This window comes from Engystomops pustulosus, chromosome 9, assembly GCF_040894005.1.
Source record: "Engystomops pustulosus chromosome 9, aEngPut4.maternal, whole genome shotgun sequence".
Lineage (NCBI taxonomy): Eukaryota > Metazoa > Chordata > Amphibia > Anura > Leptodactylidae > Engystomops > Engystomops pustulosus.
The window spans coordinates 36700771-36721920 of record NC_092419.1 but is presented as its reverse complement, the minus strand read 5'-3'; the positions used below and the strand labels follow the sequence as shown (position 1 = coordinate 36721920).

Genomic DNA, 21150 nt, shown 5'->3' with positions numbered 1-21150 from the left:
CCAAATACGTTCTAAGGGGTTGTTCACAACTTTGTCTAAATTGAAACTCTAGCAAATAGGAATATCAGAAGTCAGCATTTCCCTTAAAGATTGTTTGTCAATGATAACAATATGGAGAACCCCTTTAAAGGAAATCTATCTTCAAAATAAAGCATGATTACAGAGACATTTCTTATCTTCTTATCACTCCCCTCCATGCTCTAGCTTTAATGGCAGTTACACTGTCTCTCCCTTTGTTCCCACAGCCCTTCCCCTTCTCTCTCCCTGCTGTTATCTCACACATTGGGAGGGGGAAGTGCTCATTGCACAGTGTAACAGCATGGGAAGCTGCAGCACACAGGGCCTCTGGTAACCCCCACAGGAGCCTGCTTGTCTCATTAGCATAATTTTAAAAGTTTATTTTAGGAGGCCATGGATAAAACATATAAGAAGATAACCACAGTCACGGTGCCTGGCTCTACGTGTAAGTGTCCCTGGATTATCATGCTGGATTTTGTTGGTAGATTTCCTTTAACTTTAAACTGAGGTAATTGTCACTTTAAGTCTGGTTTCAACATCCAATGAAAGGAACAACATAAATTTTACTAAATAATACTGAATATTTTCCATCAAAAAGAACTACTCCTACAGTTCTCATCTTACATATTGTACTATGGCCATGGATTATGGAGAGTTATCTACAACATACTATTTAGCTGATAATCCAAGCAATTTTTAATTTTCTTGGCTAAAATGAAAGATTTCACGATGAATCATACTGTTTTATAAGAGGCAGACTTCCATGAGTGCCAAAGCCAAAAATAGAAAGCATCTTTCGGGATGATCCCATGGATTAGGTGAGCTTTGTAGTACTCAGTATCCAATCAGTGAATTGGGAAACTCGAGTGTATACTCCATATTTGTCTTTCTCTGCGCACTTATCCCCCCAGCTGGTAATTCCTGTTAGAAACCAAATACTTCTATATTCGGAGGAATGTGGACCCCCACTATCTCCTTGGCAAGAGTCTTTTTCTTGATCCGAATATCCAGCACAGAACATAGTTTTGGATATAAAAAATCGGCTTGACTTCTTGCAGTTGGCTCGGTCAATGTAGGGCACCGCCAGCTTCTGCAGAGTTATAGTAGGTCTTCCTAAGTATCTCACATGCCCCCATCCGGTCACCCAGCTGTGCGAAGAGGTTCTCAGCAGTTTGTCCGTGAAATCTCTATGTCCAACGCAGATGGGCCGAGCATAGTCATTGAGTTTGATGGGCTCTGCCAGCTCTACAAGTGCTATGTCATTATTGTATTTGCTTTTGGTTGCGTTATAGGTTGGATGAGGAACAATTCGTTTTATTTTTAGTTTTTGCTCAGTTCCTTCCTTGACTTCAGTGTTATGTTCTCCTGTTGAAAAGGAAAAAATGATGTAGGAATAAGATATAGAATGCGCCTTAAAAACAATGGGGGTCATTTACTAAGGGCCCGATTCGCGTTTTCCTGACGTGCTACCCAAATATTTCCGTTTTGGCGACGATTTTCCTTGTATTGCCCCGGGTTTTTGGCGCACGCGCCGGAAATCGGGGGGCGTGGCCGAACGAAAACCCGACAGATTCGGAAAAACCGCCGCATTAAAAAAAAAAAAGTGTTGCGGGACTCGCGCTTACCTTCACCAGGAATAGGCCAGTGAACTTGAATGCATTCCGGCGGGCCTCGTGGGGAACTTCAGCGCAGCAGCGCCACCTGGTGGACGTCTGAGGAACTACCTTAGTGAATCCCGGCCGGACCCGAATCCACCGCAGAGAACGCGCCGCTGGATCACGAATGGACCGGGTAAGTAAATCTGCCCCAATGTGATCGGACCTATAACAAGATTCCATGTTGCCGTCTATCTTTAAAAGGATCTTAAAATGGTATATATAAGGGCTATCAAGCTGCCAAATCATAGTTGTGTTATTTAAAGGGGTTGTCTGGCCAATTAAAACCTTAAAGAGAACCTGTCACCACATTTTCACATATATAGCGAGTGGCAGGTTCCTACAGAGCTTTATTAACTGACCCCCTTCTTTTAGCTAAAATCTTTTAGCTAAAAATTGTTAATCTCAGATCCCCATAAATCATAAACTTACCTTATATACAGCCAAATCAGTGAAGGGGAGTGGCATCCCCTGGCTTAATCCAGAGCGACATCGTCTCACATTGCCTCTGAACATAAGCAATCTGTACCCCATGCATATTTCTGATCACAGCAGCCTCTGTAGACTTCTACTCCACTCCATACCTCCATGCAGGCATGCTGTGATTTTATCTGATCAGATGTATGCATGGTGTACAGTTTGCTAATGTTAGGGGCTAAAGGACCTGAGGTGATGTCATCCAGAGGAGGCCACACTCCCTCAATGCCCTCTAACTTATGCAAGGTAAGTTTATAAAATGACTTTTTGGGATCTGAGACAAACAATGTTTTAGCTAAAAAGGTGTAAAAAGCTCGTAGTTATTAGGGCTCTATGGGAACCTGCAACTGTATTTGTGAAAAATATACGTCAAATATTTTTCAAAAATCTATCTGATGATATCAAACTTGGCCCTCTAGCCTCATAAAAAATCTTGACTTAAAAATCTTTAATGGAACCCCCATTTTTTATTGCTGATATAGCGGCTTATTTACTCGGACAGTCTGGATCGGGGATCATGACAGGACCGGGTAAGTAAATGTGCCCCATAGACTCCCCAGGAAAAAATAAAAAGATTTTAAATTGGCTTTTTAAAATTTTGGATACAACCTCCTCTGCTGGAGGGATGGCACAAAGAAACAAAAGGTTTTTGTATATGAAATACCCAGAGTTACTACAGGTCCCACAGCCGTCCTGTGGTTATGATTGCTGAATCCAGGAGGTCAGACAGGACTCAATAGTGGATGTCTGGCCACTGCAGCCAAAATGTGAGGTGGTCGTATCCGAGGAAGCTATCTCATTTCTAAGGGATAACATGACTACATTTATGAGAAATTATCTTCACACTGGAACATTTTTTTAATGACATCCAATTTAAGAAATGTTTACATATGGCAAATGAATTAAATTAAATGTGAATGCCCAGATGGGAACACCCCTTTAACTATGGGAAAGACATCTTACAGGGAGAAGGCTGGACATGTCGGTGGTGCGGCACATGTCATTTTCTTTAATTATATAAATTGCATTTTACCTGTAACTACTGAGAATTCATCAGCAGTGAGGAAGCAGTGACCTGCAGTTACTATCCATTTTTCATTCACAATGGATCCACCACAGAAGCCTTCACCGTTTTTGTTGACAATGTGAACCTGTAAAAAAACATAGTATGATTAATTATAGTATAACTGAGTAACATTATTCCCAGATTTTTTAAAAAGGCTAATCTGTAACTGGAAATAAGCAGAATGCTTGCACCTCTTTGTCCACAGCTACATTGGTTGCTACATATACGTCCTATGCAGAGGTCGGGGGCAGGGTAAGTAGTGGCTCTGGGGCCCCGGACTTTGAGGGACCCACTGACAAGCTTTCAGCTGTATCTGTGTCCCTTTGCCGCGGCTAGCGAGGCCTGGCTCTGTTCTCTATGGTAATACATGTTTGACAACTCCCCTACCCTGTATTTATGTGAGAACAGCTCAGTGCTACTACTCCTATCCTGTATATATGGGAACAGCTCAGTACTACTACTCCTATCCTGTATATATGGGCACAGATTATCACTGTTACCTCTATCCTGTATATATGGGCACCATTCAGTACTACTCCTATTTTGTATATATGGGCACAGCTCAGTGCTACTACTCCTACCCAGTATATATGGGAACAGCTCAGTGCTACTACTCCTATCCTGTATATATGGGAACAGCTCAGTACTACTACTCCTATCCTGTATATATGGGCACAGATTATCACTGTTACCTCTATCCTGTATATATGGGCACCATTCAGTACTACTCCTATCCTGTATATATGGGGACAGCTCAGTGCTACTACTCCTACCCAGTATATATGGGAACAGCTCAGTGCTACTACTCCTATCCTGTATATATGGGAACAGCTCAGTACTACTACTCCTATCCTGTATATATGGGCACAGATTATCACTGTTACCTCTATCCTGTATATATGGGCACCATTCAGTACTACTCCTATCCTGTATATATGGGGACAGCTCAGTGCTACTACTCCTACCCAGTATATATGGGAACAGCTCAGTGCTACTACTCCTATCCTGTATATATGGGAACAGCTCAGTACTACTACTCCTATCCTGTATATATGGGCACAGATTATCACTGTTACCTCTATCCTGTATATATGGGCACCATTCAGTACTACTCCTATCCTGTATATATGGGGACAGCTCAGTGCTACTACTCCTACCCAGTATATATGGGAACAGCTCAGTGCTACTACTCCTATCCTGTATATATGGGAACAGCTCAGTACTACTACTCCTATCCTGTATATATGGGCACAGATTATCACTGTTACCTCTATCCTGTATATATGGGCACCATTCAGTACTACTCCTATCCTGTATATATGGGGACAGCTCAGTGCTACTACTCCTACCCAGTATATATGGGAACAGCTCAGTGCTACTACTCCTATCCTGTATATATGGGAACAGCTCAGTACTACTACTCCTATCCTGTATATATGGGCACAGATTATCACTGTTACCTCTATCCTGTATATATGGGCACCATTCAGTACTACTCCTATCCTGTATATATGGGGACAGCTCAGTGCTACTACTCCTACCCAGTATATATGGGAACAGCTCAGTGCTACTACTCCTATCCTGTATATATGGGAACAGCTCAGTACTACTACTCCTATCCTGTATATATGGGCACAGATTATCACTGTTACCTCTATCCTGTATATATGGGCACCATTCAGTACTACTCCTATCCTGTATATATGGGGACAGCTCAGTGCTACTACTCCTACCCAGTATATATGGGAACAGCTCAGTGCTACTACTCCTATCCTGTATATATGGGAACAGCTCAGTACTACTACTCCTATCCTGTATATATGGGCACAGATTATCACTGTTACCTCTATCCTGTATATATGGGCACCATTCAGTACTACTCCTATTTTGTATATATGGGCACAGCTCAGTGCTACTACTCCTACCCAGTATATATGGGAACAGCTCAGTGCTACTACTCCTATCCTGTATATATGGGAACAGCTCAGTACTACTACTCCTATCCTGTATATATGGGCACAGATTATCACTGTTACCTCTATCCTGTATATATGGGCACCATTCAGTACTACTCCTATTTTGTATATATGGGCACAGCTCAGTGCTACTACTCCTACCCAGTATATACGGGAACAGCTCAGTGCTACTACTCCTATCCTGTATATATGGGAACAGCTCAGTACTACTACTCCTATCCTGTATATATGGGCACAGATTATCACTGTTACCTCTATCCTGTATATATGGGCACCATTCAGTACTACTCCTATCCTGTATATATGGGGACAGCTCAGTGCTACTACTCCTACCCAGTATATATATATGGGAACAGCTCAGTGCTACTACTCCTATCCTGTATATATGGGAACAGCTCAGTACTACTACTCCTATCCTGTATATATGGGCACAGATTATCACTGTTACCTCTATCCTGTATATATGGGCACTATTCAGTACTACTCCTATTTTGTATATATGGGCACAGCTCAGTGCTACTACTCCTACCCAGTATATATGGGAACAGCTCAGTGCTACTACTCCTATCCTGTATATATGGGAACAGCTCAGTACTACTACTCCTATCCTGTATATATGGGCACAGATTATCACTGTTACCTCTATCCTGTATATATGGGCACCATTCAGTACTACTCCTATTTTGTATATATGGGCACAGCTCAGTGCTACTACTCCTACCCAGTATATATGGGAACAGCTCAGTGCTACTACTCCTATCCTGTATATATGGGCACAGCTCAGTACTACCACTACTCTCCTGTATATATGGCCACAGCACACTACTACTACTACTCCTATCCTGTATATATCGGCACAGCACAGTACTACTACCATACCTCCCAACATTTTTGAGCCACACCCCCAATCACTCCCTGGCCACGCCCCAAATTTTAGCCATATTATAATAATCAAAATCATCTCAATAAAAAAAAAAAATTATTATCCTCATTGGGATTTGAACCCAGAACCTGCAGTGTCCATGTACAACAATGACACAGCGCCTCAACCAAATGAGCTATATCCTTTTGGTAACTAAGAACTGTGACTACTGTTACACTGTGACACAGATTTAATGCCTTGGTATATAGGGAGGGATCTTCTCAGAGATTTTTGTAATTATTGAGACTATTATTATTATTATGGAGAATTATTATTATTATTGAGATGATAATTATTATTTTTACTATTATTAATAATCATCTCCATAATAATAATAAAATTTATAATAATAATAATAGTTTCAATAATTAACACAAATAATCTCTGAGAAGATCCCTCTCTATATATCAGTGCATTAAGTCTGTGTCACAGTGTAACACTGGCAGATAACACTTCTTAGTTACCAGAAATCCTGAGCTCTGTATCACTGGGCTTATAGCTCAGTTAGTTAAGGCTCGAATCTCAGCCTGGGCAAAACTTTATGTAATTTAATTAAATAAATAGCTTGTGTCTGGGGAAGCCCTGGAGCCCATATATGGGCAGATGCTGATCTGAGCCTGATGACGTCTCCGCTAAGCAGACACTTCTCTGAAAAGGATTCCCTGCCCGATGTCTGCTCTGGGGAACCCTAGGAGATGCAGAGACCATATATGGATAGAGATCTGAAGCTGATGACGTGGTCCCTGCTCTCCGCTAAGCCCGACACTTCTCTGAAAAGGATTCCCTCCCGATGTCTGTAGAAGCCATTCTGTACTGTGAGTTCAGGCTTTCAAAGTATTTACAAATGTATTGCTGATACATACACAAAGTGCAGGAGCCCAAAACTCATCAGATCTATAATTATTCTACATTCTTGTCCATAAAGTTTTGAAATCCCCATCCCTGACTGACTTTAGAGAGGTCCTGTCAGCCGGAAATTTGGCACTAGAAGCTGCTTACTAAAGTAAGTGCTAAAACTAATGCAGCATTGTTACAATGATACATTATCGGAAACCTCTGATAACACTATCTAACACTGCTGCAGAGTACAATAGAAATGCCAGACCACTCTCAAAGCGGTCCAGCGTATTCATGAGGAGGCGGTCCGGGGGGCTGGTTCTACCCTGGACTGCCCCCTCTCGCTTCATAGCTTGGCAGTGATTTCACCACTCCTAATCCCGCCCACAATCCCGCCCCCTCATGAATACGCCAGACCACTTTGAGAGCAGTCTGGTGTTTCTATTGTACTCTGCAGCGGAGTTAGATAGAGTTATTGTAGGTTTCTGATAACTCTATCACGTTAGTTCTAGCACTAGGAGCTGCTTACCGTACTTTAATAAGCTGCTCCTAGTGCCAAATTTCCGGTTGACAGGTCTCTTTAAATTGAAATGTTGATTTTGAATTCTCAAGTGGAAGCACAGAGAGTAAGAGAAGAGATTATATAATTTTTTTGGTTTTATTTCAGCTATTCATGGAGTGATAATTACGGAGGATTTTAGCTTCCAGTTGATTCCCTCGGAGACTAGATAGTGATTAATCCTAGGGAGTCTTCATTAATACAGTAAACTTCCCCGCAGGGATTGATTTCTAAATTAATTTGGAAAACTTGTTCCAAATCCATCAGAAGTAATTTCATATTCTGGGAGATGATAATTGTTGATCTATAGAATAATGTTACATCATAAGATTTGTCAGAGCACCAGATTGTCAATTACACAGCAGATGATGATGGAAATATAACATTAAAGGGAACCTGCTGCCACCGTTTAACAAATACAGCTGGTGTCAGGTTCCCAAGAAATGCTATTAACTAGGTGACACCTTTTTAGATAAAATGGTTTTACTTACATCTCCATAAAATCAACTTTAGGTTATATTACCTGGCATCTGAGGGGGCATGTCCTGCTTAGCCAGCCCCTCCCATCTACTCCTTCTAATGTCCCATGCCAACCAGAGTGATGTTATCTAAGGTCCTGTTACATCAGCAACCTCTACCCCATGTATGTATCTGATCACATAAAATCACAGCAGTCTCAATATAGGATGGGGGGGGGGGGAATAAAAGTTCATGGAGACATACTGTAATTTCATGTGATCCAATACATACATGGGGAATATATTGCTGATGTAACAGGATCTTAAATTATAATACTCTCCCCACATTGGGAGTCATTTATCATATATTTTACAACAGTCAGGTGTAGAAACAAGAAAACCCTGATAATTGTCAAGTATAAATGGCCCTTAGTGGGGGCACGTCCAGACTGAGTGTTTAAGGCAGCCTGAGCTGTCAATTTTTATGATATTGTAGGCTTTTATGTTATAATAATACACAGAGGAGCTGCTTATATTTGGTGGATCATGTGCATAGGACCCTGTGTGACATACACAATAATAGGGAACATTGCCCCGGATTGTCTTAATGAGATAATAACCTTTTTAACCTTTAAAATACCCAATCAATTTCTCATATAAATAAATCTATAGATAAGTCTTGGATATTTTGATAGCTGCCTACTGTACAATGTAGAATCCTGTCTCATTGTGCAGTTATCTGTAGACCGCTACTATGTTACCCATTACAGAGAGGAAATCAAAGCATTCATGCTGCGCCATGTGTGGAAAAACAAGACTTTGATATTGGATGTAATGAATTAAAAAAAAAAATCCATTTCAACTCTAAAGACGAATGCTAAACCCAAGTCACGCTAACTTGTCTGAAATGATGGGAATATTAGGAGACTTTATGTCTCATCCAATTACAGCCATCAGAGAAAAATGCACTATTATCTGCAAGATAATAAAAAAGTATAATTGTACGAGTGGAAAATGAAGGCAACGTAGTATAACAAAGAGATCAATATGCATAAAAATAGCAACACGGGAAGAAGAGATAACGAGAAGGGATAATGTCATGTAATGTGCAACACTGAGAGAAGTCATGTGTGTAAGGGGAGAATAAGCCTGGAACAGGAGAAATATCATCTATCCATCCATCCATCTATCTATCTATCTATCTATCTATCTATCTATCTATCCATCTAGGCTTGAAAAAGGCTCCCTGGAGCCGAAACTTCGCTACTGTACTTTAATGTACTTTAACATCTATCTATCTATCTATCTATCTATCTATCTATCTATCTCATATCTATCTATCTATCTCATATCTATCTATCTATCTATCTATCTCATATCTATCTATCTATCTTGTATCTATCTATGTATCTATCTATCTATCTATCTATCTTCTATGCATCTATCTATCTATCTATCTATCTATTCCATCTATCTGTCTGTCTGTCTGTGAGTGTTCACTATAGTTTAAGAATTATTATTTATCTATTTATAAATCTATTTATAAATATTGATATTTATCTATTTTTTAATTTGTTTCTATTTTTAGGTAAAACATCTAGAAGCCAAATATAATTGTGTAGTGCAGACACTCATCCACTAGAGGGCAGTACAAGTTTTCTATCAGTTTTCTGTAGGAAATATCCTTCACTGCTTTGTATACATTTTCCCAGCAGATAAAACTTGTACAGATTAAATGTTCTGGGTAAATTGGATGATGATGATCTTTTTCAGGACACATTGACCTTTCTTACGTTTGCTTCCTACTTCCTACACATTTTTTTTCCGCGGAAAACGTTACACAAATGTCATTTTGCAGGGAAATTACATGGGCAGTGTGATTTTCAGTGACACAGAGATGAGTCATTATAGCAGTATTATACATTAAGACCATCCCTTTAAGAACCAAAGTATTATCGTGTAAGTAAGAAAAGCTACGATGCAGAGCAATGTCTTGAAGGGACGCAAACTATAATGTAGTGAAAGATCTTTATCTGTGTCTGTAATAGGAGTTTGTCACTAGCTTTTACACCCCCAAACTACTTGCCCCCTCCGGTATGAATATCCCTTCTAGAATGCCATCTTGTCATGTGAAAACTACATGTAAGGTGGTATGCAAATTAGCTGAGAAGGGTGACTTTTTGCCTGAGATGAGTCACTTTTAGAGGCTGGAGTGGGATCATCACTTCAGACACCCATATTGTGGGCTCTATGGCACCTAGAACCATGCTTCTGGTTTCATTTTAAAGATAATTGTTAAATTGCCAACATTTACAGCAATAGACACCGTTGGCATGGGAATTTTTATGAAACAAAATAATTTTTTAACAATTTTTCACTGATATGTAATGGATGTGACCCTCCCAACAATAGATTCTTCTTCCACCTTCAATTAGCTGTTTTCCTTGTGCTGACTACAGTGAGGACACAACATAAAGGGTATAGAAGGTGGGACCAGGAGCCTTAGGGGCTTTTGAGGTGCCCATTTCTCATATAAGGGAAGATGTATTTTAAATATGTATAATGTGTTTTTATACCTTATTATTGGGGGGAATGTTACAGATTTTACAATGGGTATATATATATATATATATATAATGTATCCTAGTGGCATTGGGGGTATAACTCCACAACTTGGCAATTAAACCTCGCTGGTACTTAAAATGGGGGTCCCCACTTCAAAATGCCCACTACCTGTGCTGTTAATGATGGTAAAGTCATAGATTATTAGGGAAGAATCGTGTACCTGGATGACTTATATATTTGTACTTAGATCTTACAATGGGGCTGCAGGCAGCAGCTTCCAGTAACCCAATTTGAGTCCAGTTCCCCCTCCCTCCCCTGTAGACTCTGCCTTGTGACAGTGGAATAATGTGACATATTACTGTACCTGCCACGGGAATTCTCCCTTCAGACTGTCCGTCCCCCCAACGATCCTGACATTTGGATCCACTGTGGCAGGCACAATGTCACCCGCACCTTCCGTTGATGTGCTATTTTCCGTGGTGTTTGGTTTTATGATGGAGGTGAAGTTAAAGTCCTCCAGATCGATGATAGATCGGGTAACGTCTTTGGGTAAAGCCTCTGGTGCTGTAACCTTCCCGCATGGATATTGTACTGTGATAAGAAACCAAGATGATGATAAGGGAATGAACTAGATGGAGCATGATCACCCATAAAGCGTTGTCTACATTCAGCAAATGATTGATACATTGATTCTATGATGCAGAGTTATGTAATTTTTCAATATACTCTCTGAATCATCAATGTGTGCGGCTCATTAGTATCACAGAGTAATCAGAGCTGTGTGCACCTATGTAACATCACTGAGCCATGCACCTGTGTAACATCACATGTCCAGGGATATAACAAGCCATGCACCTGTGTAACATCACATGACCAGGGAGGTATACAGAGATTTGCACCTGTGTAACATCACATGTCCAGGGATACACTGAGCCGTGCACCTGTGTGACATCACATGTCCTGGGATATAACATGACCAGGGAGATATACAGAGATGTGCACCTGTGTAACATCACATGTCCAGGGATACACTGAGCCGTGCACCTGTGTGACATCACATGTCCAGGGATATAACAAGCCATGAACCTGTGTAACATCACATGACCAGGGATACACTGAGCCATGCACCTGTGTAACATCACATGTCCAGGGATATAACAAACCATGCACCTGTGTAACATCACATGTCCAGGGATATACTGAGCCATGCACCTGTGTAATATCACATGTCCAGGGATACACTGAGCCGTGCACCTGTGTGACATCACATGTCCAGGGATACACTGAGCCATGCACCTGTGTGACATCACATGTCCAGGGATACACTGAGCCGTGCACCTGTGTGACATCACATGTTCAGAGATATAACAAGCCATGCACCTGTGTAACATCACATGACCAGAGAGATATACAGAGATGTGCACCTGTGTAACATCATATGTCCAGGGATACACTGAGCAGTGCACCTGTGTGACATCACATATCCAGGGATATAACAAGCCATGCACCTGTGTAACTTCACATGACCAGGGAGATATACAGAGATGTGCACCTGTGTAACATCACATGTCCAGGGATACACTGAGCCGTGCACCTGTGTAACATCACATGTCCAGGGATATAACAAGCCATGCACCTGTGTAACATCACATGACCAGAGAGATATACAGAGATGTGCACCTGTGTAACATCACATGTCCAGGGATACATTGAGCCGTGCACCTGTGTAACATCACATGTCCAGGGATACACTGAGCCGTGCACCTGTGTGACATCACATGTCCAGAGAAATAACAAGCCATGCACCTGTGTAACATCACATGACCAGGGAGATATACAGAGATGTGCACCTGGGTAACATCATATGTCCAGGTATACACTGAGCAGTGCACCTGTGTGACATCACATGTCCAGGGATATAACAAGCCATGCACCTGTGTAACTTCACATGACCAGGGAGATATACAGAGATGTGCACCTGTGTAACATCACATATCCAGGGATACACTGAGCAGTGCACCTGTGTAACATCACATGTCCAGGGATATAACAAGCCATGCACCTTTGTGACATCATATGATCAGGGATATAATGAGCCATGCACCTGTGTCACATCACATGACCAGGGATATAATGAGCCATGTACCTGTGTGACATCACATGACCAGGGATATAATGAGCCATGTACCTGTGTGACATCACATGACCAGGGATATAATGAGCCATGCACCTGTGTGACTTCACATGACCATGGACAGATTTCTATCCACAGGAAAATAACTATGAAGTTTCCTATAGAATGACAGCAAGCAGAGATCTAGAAAACTGTAAGATAGCTACAGAAAGTATATTGGAAAATTGTAGAATTTTTCATATAACTTTACTTATTTGCTGAAAGTGGACAAACCCTTTAAAGGAAATCTACCACCAGGATGTGGTAAACCAATCACACTGACATACTGCAGCAGGCCTGGCGCCAGCACCCGGCCAACCCGGGCAAGTGCCGGGGCCCCGGGGTACTGGAGTGGCCCACTCGGGCTCCCGGATCAATTGTACCTATAAGACACTGGTACAATTGATCACCATCCGGATCGATCACTTTTCTGCCTCTATGCTGCGCTGGTCGGGAGCCCAGCATAGAGGCAGAATCTAGAACTCACCGACGATGTGGCGCTCCGCAGGGATTGCGACGGCTCTGAAGCCGGCGCACATGATGATGTCATCGGATCACGTGTGCCGGCTTCAGACCCGGCGCGAACGGGAGGCCCAGGCCGAAGACAGCTGCAGGCGCTGCTCCGGGGGAACCAGGAAAGGTGAATTCTTTTTTCTTTCCCGGAGGGAAGTCAGTGTGTCCGCTGGGGGGGGGGTGGCCAATGTCGGCGGGGGGGTCAGTGTGTCCGCGGGGGGAGGGGGGCTGGGTTAGTGTGTCAGTGGGGGGGGGGGGCTTAGTGTGTCAGCAGGGGTGGTCAGTGTGTCCACAGGGGGAGGGGGGGTTCAATGTGTCTGCAGGGGGAGGAGGGGGTCATTGTCTCAGCAGGGGGGGTTCAGTGTGTCCGCAGGGAAGGGGGGGTTCAGTGTGTCCGCATGGGGAGGGGGGGTTCAGTGTGTCCGCATGGGGAGGGGGGGGTTTCAGTGTGTCCGCAGGGGAGGGGGGGGTTCAGTGTGTCCGCAGGGGAGGGGGGGGTTCAGTGTGTCCGCAGGGGGGGGGGGAATCAGTGTGTCCCCGAGGTCAGTGTGTCCGCAGGGGGAGGTTGGGGGGGTCAGTGTGCCTGGAGGGGAAGGGGGGGGTGCTCAGTGTGTCCGAAGGGGAGGGGGGGTGGTCAGTGTGTCCGCAGGTGGAAGGGGGTAGTCAGTGTGTCCGCAGGGGGAGGGGGCGCAGTGTGGCCACTGCAGGGCAGCGCACGGAGGGGCCCACTAAGGCTCTGTCGCCTAGGGGCCCACCAAAACCTGGAGCCGGCCCTGTACTGGAGTGTGTCCCCTCTGGCAGGATCCATTTTTCTTTAACCTCCTTATGCCCTGGTTTTTACAAAAAAAGCTTTTAAAATTATGCAAATGAATCTGAGGGGCTCCAGGCTCCATAGGTGTTAGTGGAGCCCTGAGCCCCTCAGGATAATTTGCAAAGCCTTTTTTCCTTAAAAACGAGGGCATAAGAAGATTAAAGAAGCGCAGATCCTGGCAGAGGGGGCACACACCAGTATGTCAGTGTGATTGGTTTACAATCCTTCATCCTTATTCCTTTAATACCAGGAATATGATGTAGTCTATGGATGCTTCTCTTTCCAAAATTACAAAATTCAGTATATATCATTGTATGTATGTTTTTAAAATCTTCCGCTTACCTGCCTCCTCACATGACTTGCCATCTTGTCCTAACTTGTAGCCACTAGCACAGGAGCAGATAACTCTTTTAGCTGCATCTTCCCTGCACATTTGTTGGCACCCGCCGTTGTTAATGGTACAAGTGATGGGTAACTCTGGAAATACAATGAGGAAGATATAAGTGATTTACTGTACACTACTATAGCAGGATTGTCTGTTCTACTATAAATCTTATAGTCTTACTGTATTTTTCGGACTATAAGGTGCACAAAAAATCCTTCGATTTTCTCAGAAATCAAAGGTGCGCCTTAAAGTCCAATGTGCCTTATATATGAACCGTACTTACAGACAACAGCTGCCTTGAGCTGTGCACAGGTCTGCCACCTGCTGGTCATTCATCCTTATAATCAGGTGCGTCTTATAATCCGGTGCGCCTTATATATGAACCTAGACGTTTTACCAGGCATTTATTGATGGTGCACCTTATAATCCGGTGCGCCTTATAGTCCGAAAAATACTTATTTTATGAATTATTAGGTTATATATTTCATTTTGGAAATATAGTTATGGTGGTTGTTGGACTTACAGCAATGGCCAGTTGTGCAATGCATAAAAATTATTCTTTTCTGTACATGTCGCGGATTAGGTGCAGATTTTCAGTCTGGATTTTGTTGCAGAAAACTTGCAGTGTTATACATTAGAATTAAATTGAATGTGATTTGGATGATGCGTTTTTTTTTTTTTTGTGCAGAAATTGTTGTTTCAGCAGCTTTGCAGGTTTTTTTGCATGCATATTTTTTTCTATTGAAGTCTACAGGCTTCTGACAAATTCTTATAAAATCCACATCAAGATGCATATTTTGCGTGAAATGGTGTCAGATCAGGTGAAATTCATGTTAAAAACGCAGTACACATAACACAAATGTGCATGAAAATGAAAACATAACTGAACAGATAACAAGCTCACAAGCAGCTCTGTAACCAGAAAAAAAAAAAGTTATGGATTTTTGAGGGTGGTAAGAAAGTAAAAACGGAAAAGGGTCCAGTTCCAAAACTGGTACCTGTCTGACTGCTGTATGTATTAAACTGCCAACTGTGCTAGTGATCCGGCTCTTCATTTCATGGACAATGATGAGGGTGCGTTCACACGGTGCATTTGCAATGCATTTTACCAATGCTACCATGCATTTGGCTGGTTTGAAAGCATTTTTTTTTCAGTCCTGGAAGTTTAAACAGCTGTGAAAATGTTAACAAACCTGCTTACGCTTCCAGCAATGAAGAAAAACACATCAAAACCTGTAAAAAAATGCATGTGTTTTGCAATACGTTTAAAAGTGTCTTGCAAACGCACTGTGTGACCGCACCCTTACTTAGAAGAAAGGGAACCTGTTTCACCTAAACAGGGATGCCCCCAGAGTAGCCAGAAGTCACAGGGATGCCCCACAGGGTAGCCAGTCATCATAGGGATGCCCCCAGAGTAGCCAGAAGTCACAGGGATGCCCCACAGGGTAGCCAGTCATCATAGGGATGCCCCCAGAGTAGCCAGAAGTCACAGGTTTGCCTGCCAGATTAGCTAGCAGTTATTGGGATGTCCCCCAGAGTAGCCAGCAGTCACACAGATGCCCCCCAGATATTCAGCAGTCACAGGGATACCTCATATAATAGCCAGTTATCATATGTATGTCCCCCAGAGCAGCCAGCAGTCATAGGGATGCCCCCCAGTGTAGCCAGCAGTCACAGGGATGCCCCACAGAGTAGCCAGCACTCAGAGACACACACACACGCTTCTTTCTACCTAGTCTAAGCTGGCAGACTTGTTGTGTGCAAGAATAAGGTGATCAGTCACATGCTTCTTACATAACTCACGGTCCTCAAGAAACACATGTCAGGACGGGAAGGAGAGGAGAGCAGTGTGGAGGATCTGCTCTCTAGGAGACTGGGTGAAATCTGCTCTCTGGGAGACTGAATCAGATCCGAAGAGGAACTATGTATTAGGATAACCCCAGACATAACTTTACATGGGGCGTTGGAATACAGTATATCCAATCCACGCCCTAAAAAAACACAGAAAGAATCTGAATTATTTGAATTTCCCAGCAGCCACGCCACTCGATGGATACAGCGGGGGTGGGGCCTTCATCATACAATAAGAATAAATTCTAAATAATAAATTCCCCCCTAAATGTATGTAACAAATATTATAACGGAGGTTACGGGACTATAGAATTAAAAGATCCTAAAAAAAAGTACAATCACCCTGCATCTTGCTCCCACCCCAGACAATACCAAGCGTCTTGTTAATCAGTAATTACCCGACTATGTAAACTCATATAGTGTGAGTGCAGCTGCTCAGCCAATGACATAATGTGCGATTGTGTGTACAGATAAATACTACAAGGATGAGCGGTTCCATCTGGAGGCCCATCACCGGCACGCTGCCTTTTCCATTAAAATCTATAAAATCAATTCACATTTCATATTCTTGTGAAGTGTCTAATGTAAAATGAATTACATTATGAACAACTTGTATATGTTCTGTGTGTTGTTTTATTTGCTTACAACTTCACAGAATGGGATCTGGTTGGTTGACATCATTGTAAGCTCATATTTAGTCACCATGTCAGAACCGTTCAGTGTGAATTGTGTCTCAGGGGTTTTGACACGCCCGATTGCGGTGGTGCAGCAAGTTCTGACAGTAATGTGCAATGTGAATTGTGCCTCTGGAATCTGGACACACCCGATGACTATGGTCCAGCAGTTAATGAGTTACCTGGTCTTTGCTGGACTGATGCAGGTGATTTCAGCTCCAATCAGCACTAGTCCTATCAGCTTCTTGTCTGTCTCTCCAGCTTCACTTATAAGGCAGCTAGTGGCTCAATTGCGTGCTGGCTATTGTCTAGTTCTTACCTGGATATCCCAGCTCCCCATATTTCCCTGTGACCTCTTTGTACCTTCTGTTATCGTTGCCGAACCTCTGCCTGACTTTGACTACCGTTTTTTGCCTACTGACTTTGTACTGCGATTCTTCTGGTTTTGATTCTGGCTTGTCGACTACCCCTTATTGTGTTGTCTGTCTTGTCCTGTTACGTGTGTCACTTACATAGTATAGGGACCGCCACCGAGGTTGTCCGCAGTTGCTAGAGCTGTCTTGAGGCAAGTAGGTAGGGACAGTGGGGGGGGTTCAGCCTCAGGGCTCACTGTCTGGTTGTCTTTCCCCCCTCTCGCCTGACAGAATAGCCAGCCCAATATACTGCCGCTGTCATGGACAGCAGAACTGCGTTGACAAATATTGTGGAACAGACGGTGGATGGGTTTTTTCAGGCCCTAGGGCTACTGTATGATGACCCGGATAGTGCAGCTAATGCTGAACGTCACTTGACAGGTCTGAGGCAGGGTAGACGTCCTGTGGAGGAATATTGCTCGGAGTTTAGGCAGTGGAGTGGTCCCTCCACTTGGAATGACTCGGCACTCCGATTTCAGTTTCGTGTCGGACTGAATGATCGGTTGAAGGATCTGTTGGTAGCTTATCCCACTCCTAGTTCCCTTGAGGATAGCATGACATTAGCTATCCGAGTTGACAGACGCTTGAGAGACAGGCTAAAGGAGAGAGGTACATCAGACGCCTTTAGACCTTCACCTATTCGTGTTACCAACCCTAGTCCTTCCCCTCCTGCTATACCCCCATCAGAGGAACCTATGCAAGTGGATTCTACTGATGCCAAGACCAGACGTGCATATCGTGTGTTGAACAACTTATGTTTCTACTGTGGGAAAGCAGGACATCGAGTCCGGCAATGTCCATCCCTTCCTGGACCACCGCCGGAAAACTTCTACGCCTGAGTGACTATCGAGGGGGTCACTCAGGCGAACAGGTAACCTTCACCAATAAGAATAAGTTATTATTGCCTATTTCATTGTCTTTGGGAGGGAGAAACATCTCTGGTTATGCTCAGATTGACTCGGGGTCTTCTGCTAATTTTGTTAACCCTATGTTCTTTTCCGGTCTAGAGGTGTGTCCCCTTCTGCTCCAATCTCCTGTTAATGTCACAGGAGCAGACTCAGCCCCCTTTGCTCAGGGGGATATACGTTACATCACTCCCTGCCTTGAGGTTAAGGTGGGGGCAGTTCATGTGGAACGTATGAAGTTTTTGTGTCTGCATAACCTGTCGTCTGATGTGATCTTAGGTTTGCCTTGGTTGGAGAAGCACAATCCTGTTTTTAATTGGGCAAACCGGGAACTGGTAAAATGGGGTACTGAATGTGACTCCCATTGTGAGGTGGTTTCTTTTGCTGGGTGCTCTTCCATGGAAGAGGGTATTCCGAGTTTTTTGTCCGATTATGCAGATGTATTTGATGAAAAAGCTGTGGACGGATTGCCGCCACACAGATCATACGACTGTGCCATTGAATTAATTCCCGGTGCCAAGTTTCCTCGAGGTCGTATTTTTAACTTGTCTTGTCCAGAAAGGGAGGCTATGCGGGAGTATATTAAGGAAAGTCTCCAGAAGGGTCACATTCGCCCATCTTCCTCCCCATTGGGAGCAGGGTTCTTTTTTGTGGGAAAGAAGGATGGGGGATTACGACCCTGTATAGATTATCGACAACTTAACAGAATCACTGTTAAGAATCAACACCCTCTACCCCTGATTCCTGACTTATTTAACCAAATTGTGGGGGCCAAATGGTTTTCCAAGATAGACTTGCGAGGGGCTTACAATTTGATTAGAATCAGAGAGGGTGATGAATGGAAGACCGCTTTCAATACACCAGAGGGTCATTTTGAATATCTAGTGATGCCTTTCGGTTTATGCAATGCCCCGGCGGTCTTTCAACATTTTGTGAATGATATATTTCGTCAGCATCTAGGTCGTTTTCTTGTGGTCTACTTAGATGACATTTTGATTTTTTCTCCCGACTGGGCTTCACACATAAAACATGTTCGTGTAGTGATGGAACTGCTTAGACAAAACAGTCTGTTTGCTAAGTTGTCTAAATGTCAGTTTGGTATCCAGGAGGTCTCTTTTTTGGGTTACTACGTCACCCCTAATTCCTTCCGTATGGATCCCCTTAAGGTGGTGGCCATCGAAAAGTGGGAACGTCCCAATAATTTGAAGGCCTTACAAAGATTTCTGGGGTTCGCTAATTATTATAGGAAATTTATTAAGGGGTTTTCTGTTATAGCCAAACCACTTACTGATCTCACCAGGAAGGGGGCAGATCTTGTCAACTGGTCTCATGAGGCTATCCGAGCATTTGACAAGCTCCGTAAGTGTTTTTCAGAGGCCCCAGTACTGACTCAACCTAATTTTGAACGTCCATTTATTGTGGAGGTGGACGCATCAGAGGTAGGGGTAGGAGCGGTGTTGTCCCAAGGATCGGACACTCTTACTAACCTGCGACCTATTGCGTTCTTCTCAAAGAAGTTCTCTCAAGCTGAATGTAACTATGATATCGGTAATAGAGAACTATTGGCCATCAAGTTGGCATTTGATGAATGGAGGCATTTCCTTGAAGGTGCCAAACATAAGGTGGTGGTACTCACTGATCATAAGAATCTGGTTTACCTAGACAATGCTAAACGTCTCTCGCCACGTCAAGCCCGATGGGCTTTGTTTTTTACCAGATTCGATTTTGAAGTCACTTACCGACCTGGTTCCCGTAATATCAAGGCTGACGCCTTGTCTCGTAGCTTTGATTTAGAAAGTTCCCCCAGAACTCAATCTGATACTGTTTTAAGACCCGGGGTAGTAGTGTCTATTTTGCAACCTGACTTGGTGACCCTGATTGCAGAATCTCAGGGTCAAGCACCTCATAACACTCCAGACTCTTTGTTGTATGTACCGCCTAACCTTCGACTCCGAGTTCTTGAAGAGATTCATAGTTCAGTTTTGTCTGGTCATCCAGGTGTGGCAGGTACTAAGTATCTGCTCTCACGCCATTACTGGTGGCCATCTTGGGCTCGAGATGTCAAGGCTTTTGTCGAAGCTTGTGAGGTTTGTGCTAGGTCCAAGGTCCCTCGTAGGCCACCCGAGGGTCTGTTACATCCTCTACCGGTCCCTACGAGACCTTGGACGCATCTTTCTATGGATTTTATTACCGACTTGCCACTATCTAAGGGTAAGACAGTCATTTGGGTAGTGGTGGATAGATTTTCTAAGATGTGTCATCTCATTCCACTACGTAAACTGCCTAACGCTCGCACACTCGCCACACTTTTTATTAATCATATTCTACGTCTTCATGGGGTGCCTGAGAATGTTGTTTCCGACAGGGGTGTCCAGTTTGTGGCTAGGTTTTGGAGAGAGTTCTGTGGCAAATTAGGTATCTCTCTGTCCTTCTCGTCTGCATTCCATCCTCAGACAAATGGACAGACAGAGAGGACCAATCAATCGTTAGAGCAATTTCTAAGATGTTTTGTGGCTGATACTCAGAATAAGTGGAAAGACTTCATTTCTCTAGCAGAGTTTGCTATAAACAATCATGAACAACGTGCTATTAAGATGTCACCATTCTTCTGTAATTATGGTTTTAACCCCAGGTACTCGTCTGTTCATTCTGCAGAATCTATTAATCCCTCAGCCGAGGCCATTTTCTCTAAACTGTGCACAGTTTGGGCCCAAGCTCATCAGAACTTGGTAAAAGCCCAAGAGTCTTATCAAAGACATGCTAATAAAAGACGTATATCTGGCCAGCAATATGTACTAGGTGAGAAGGTCTGGCTTTCAGCTAAAAATCTGAAACTTAGGGTGCAGTCAGGGAAACTGGCACCCAAATATATTGGACCTTATACCATTGTGG

At 43.2% G+C, this 21150-nt stretch overlaps 1 protein-coding gene across 1 annotated transcript in view; it reads right to left on the bottom strand.

The window, feature by feature from the left end:
* Nucleotides 1-563: 563 nt before the first annotated feature.
* Nucleotides 564-21150, bottom strand: part of F9 (coagulation factor IX) — a 49320-nt gene continuing 28733 nt past the window's right edge. The window contains exons 5-8 of the mRNA XM_072123143.1: nucleotides 14373-14507; nucleotides 10898-11124; nucleotides 3184-3301; nucleotides 564-1383 (exon numbers count right to left, since the gene is read on the bottom strand). Of these exons, the coding sequence (XP_071979244.1) occupies nucleotides 833-1383; nucleotides 3184-3301; nucleotides 10898-11124; nucleotides 14373-14507 (1031 nt within the window). The 3' untranslated portion in view covers nucleotides 564-832. The remainder of the gene's footprint in view (nucleotides 1384-3183; nucleotides 3302-10897; nucleotides 11125-14372; nucleotides 14508-21150) is intronic.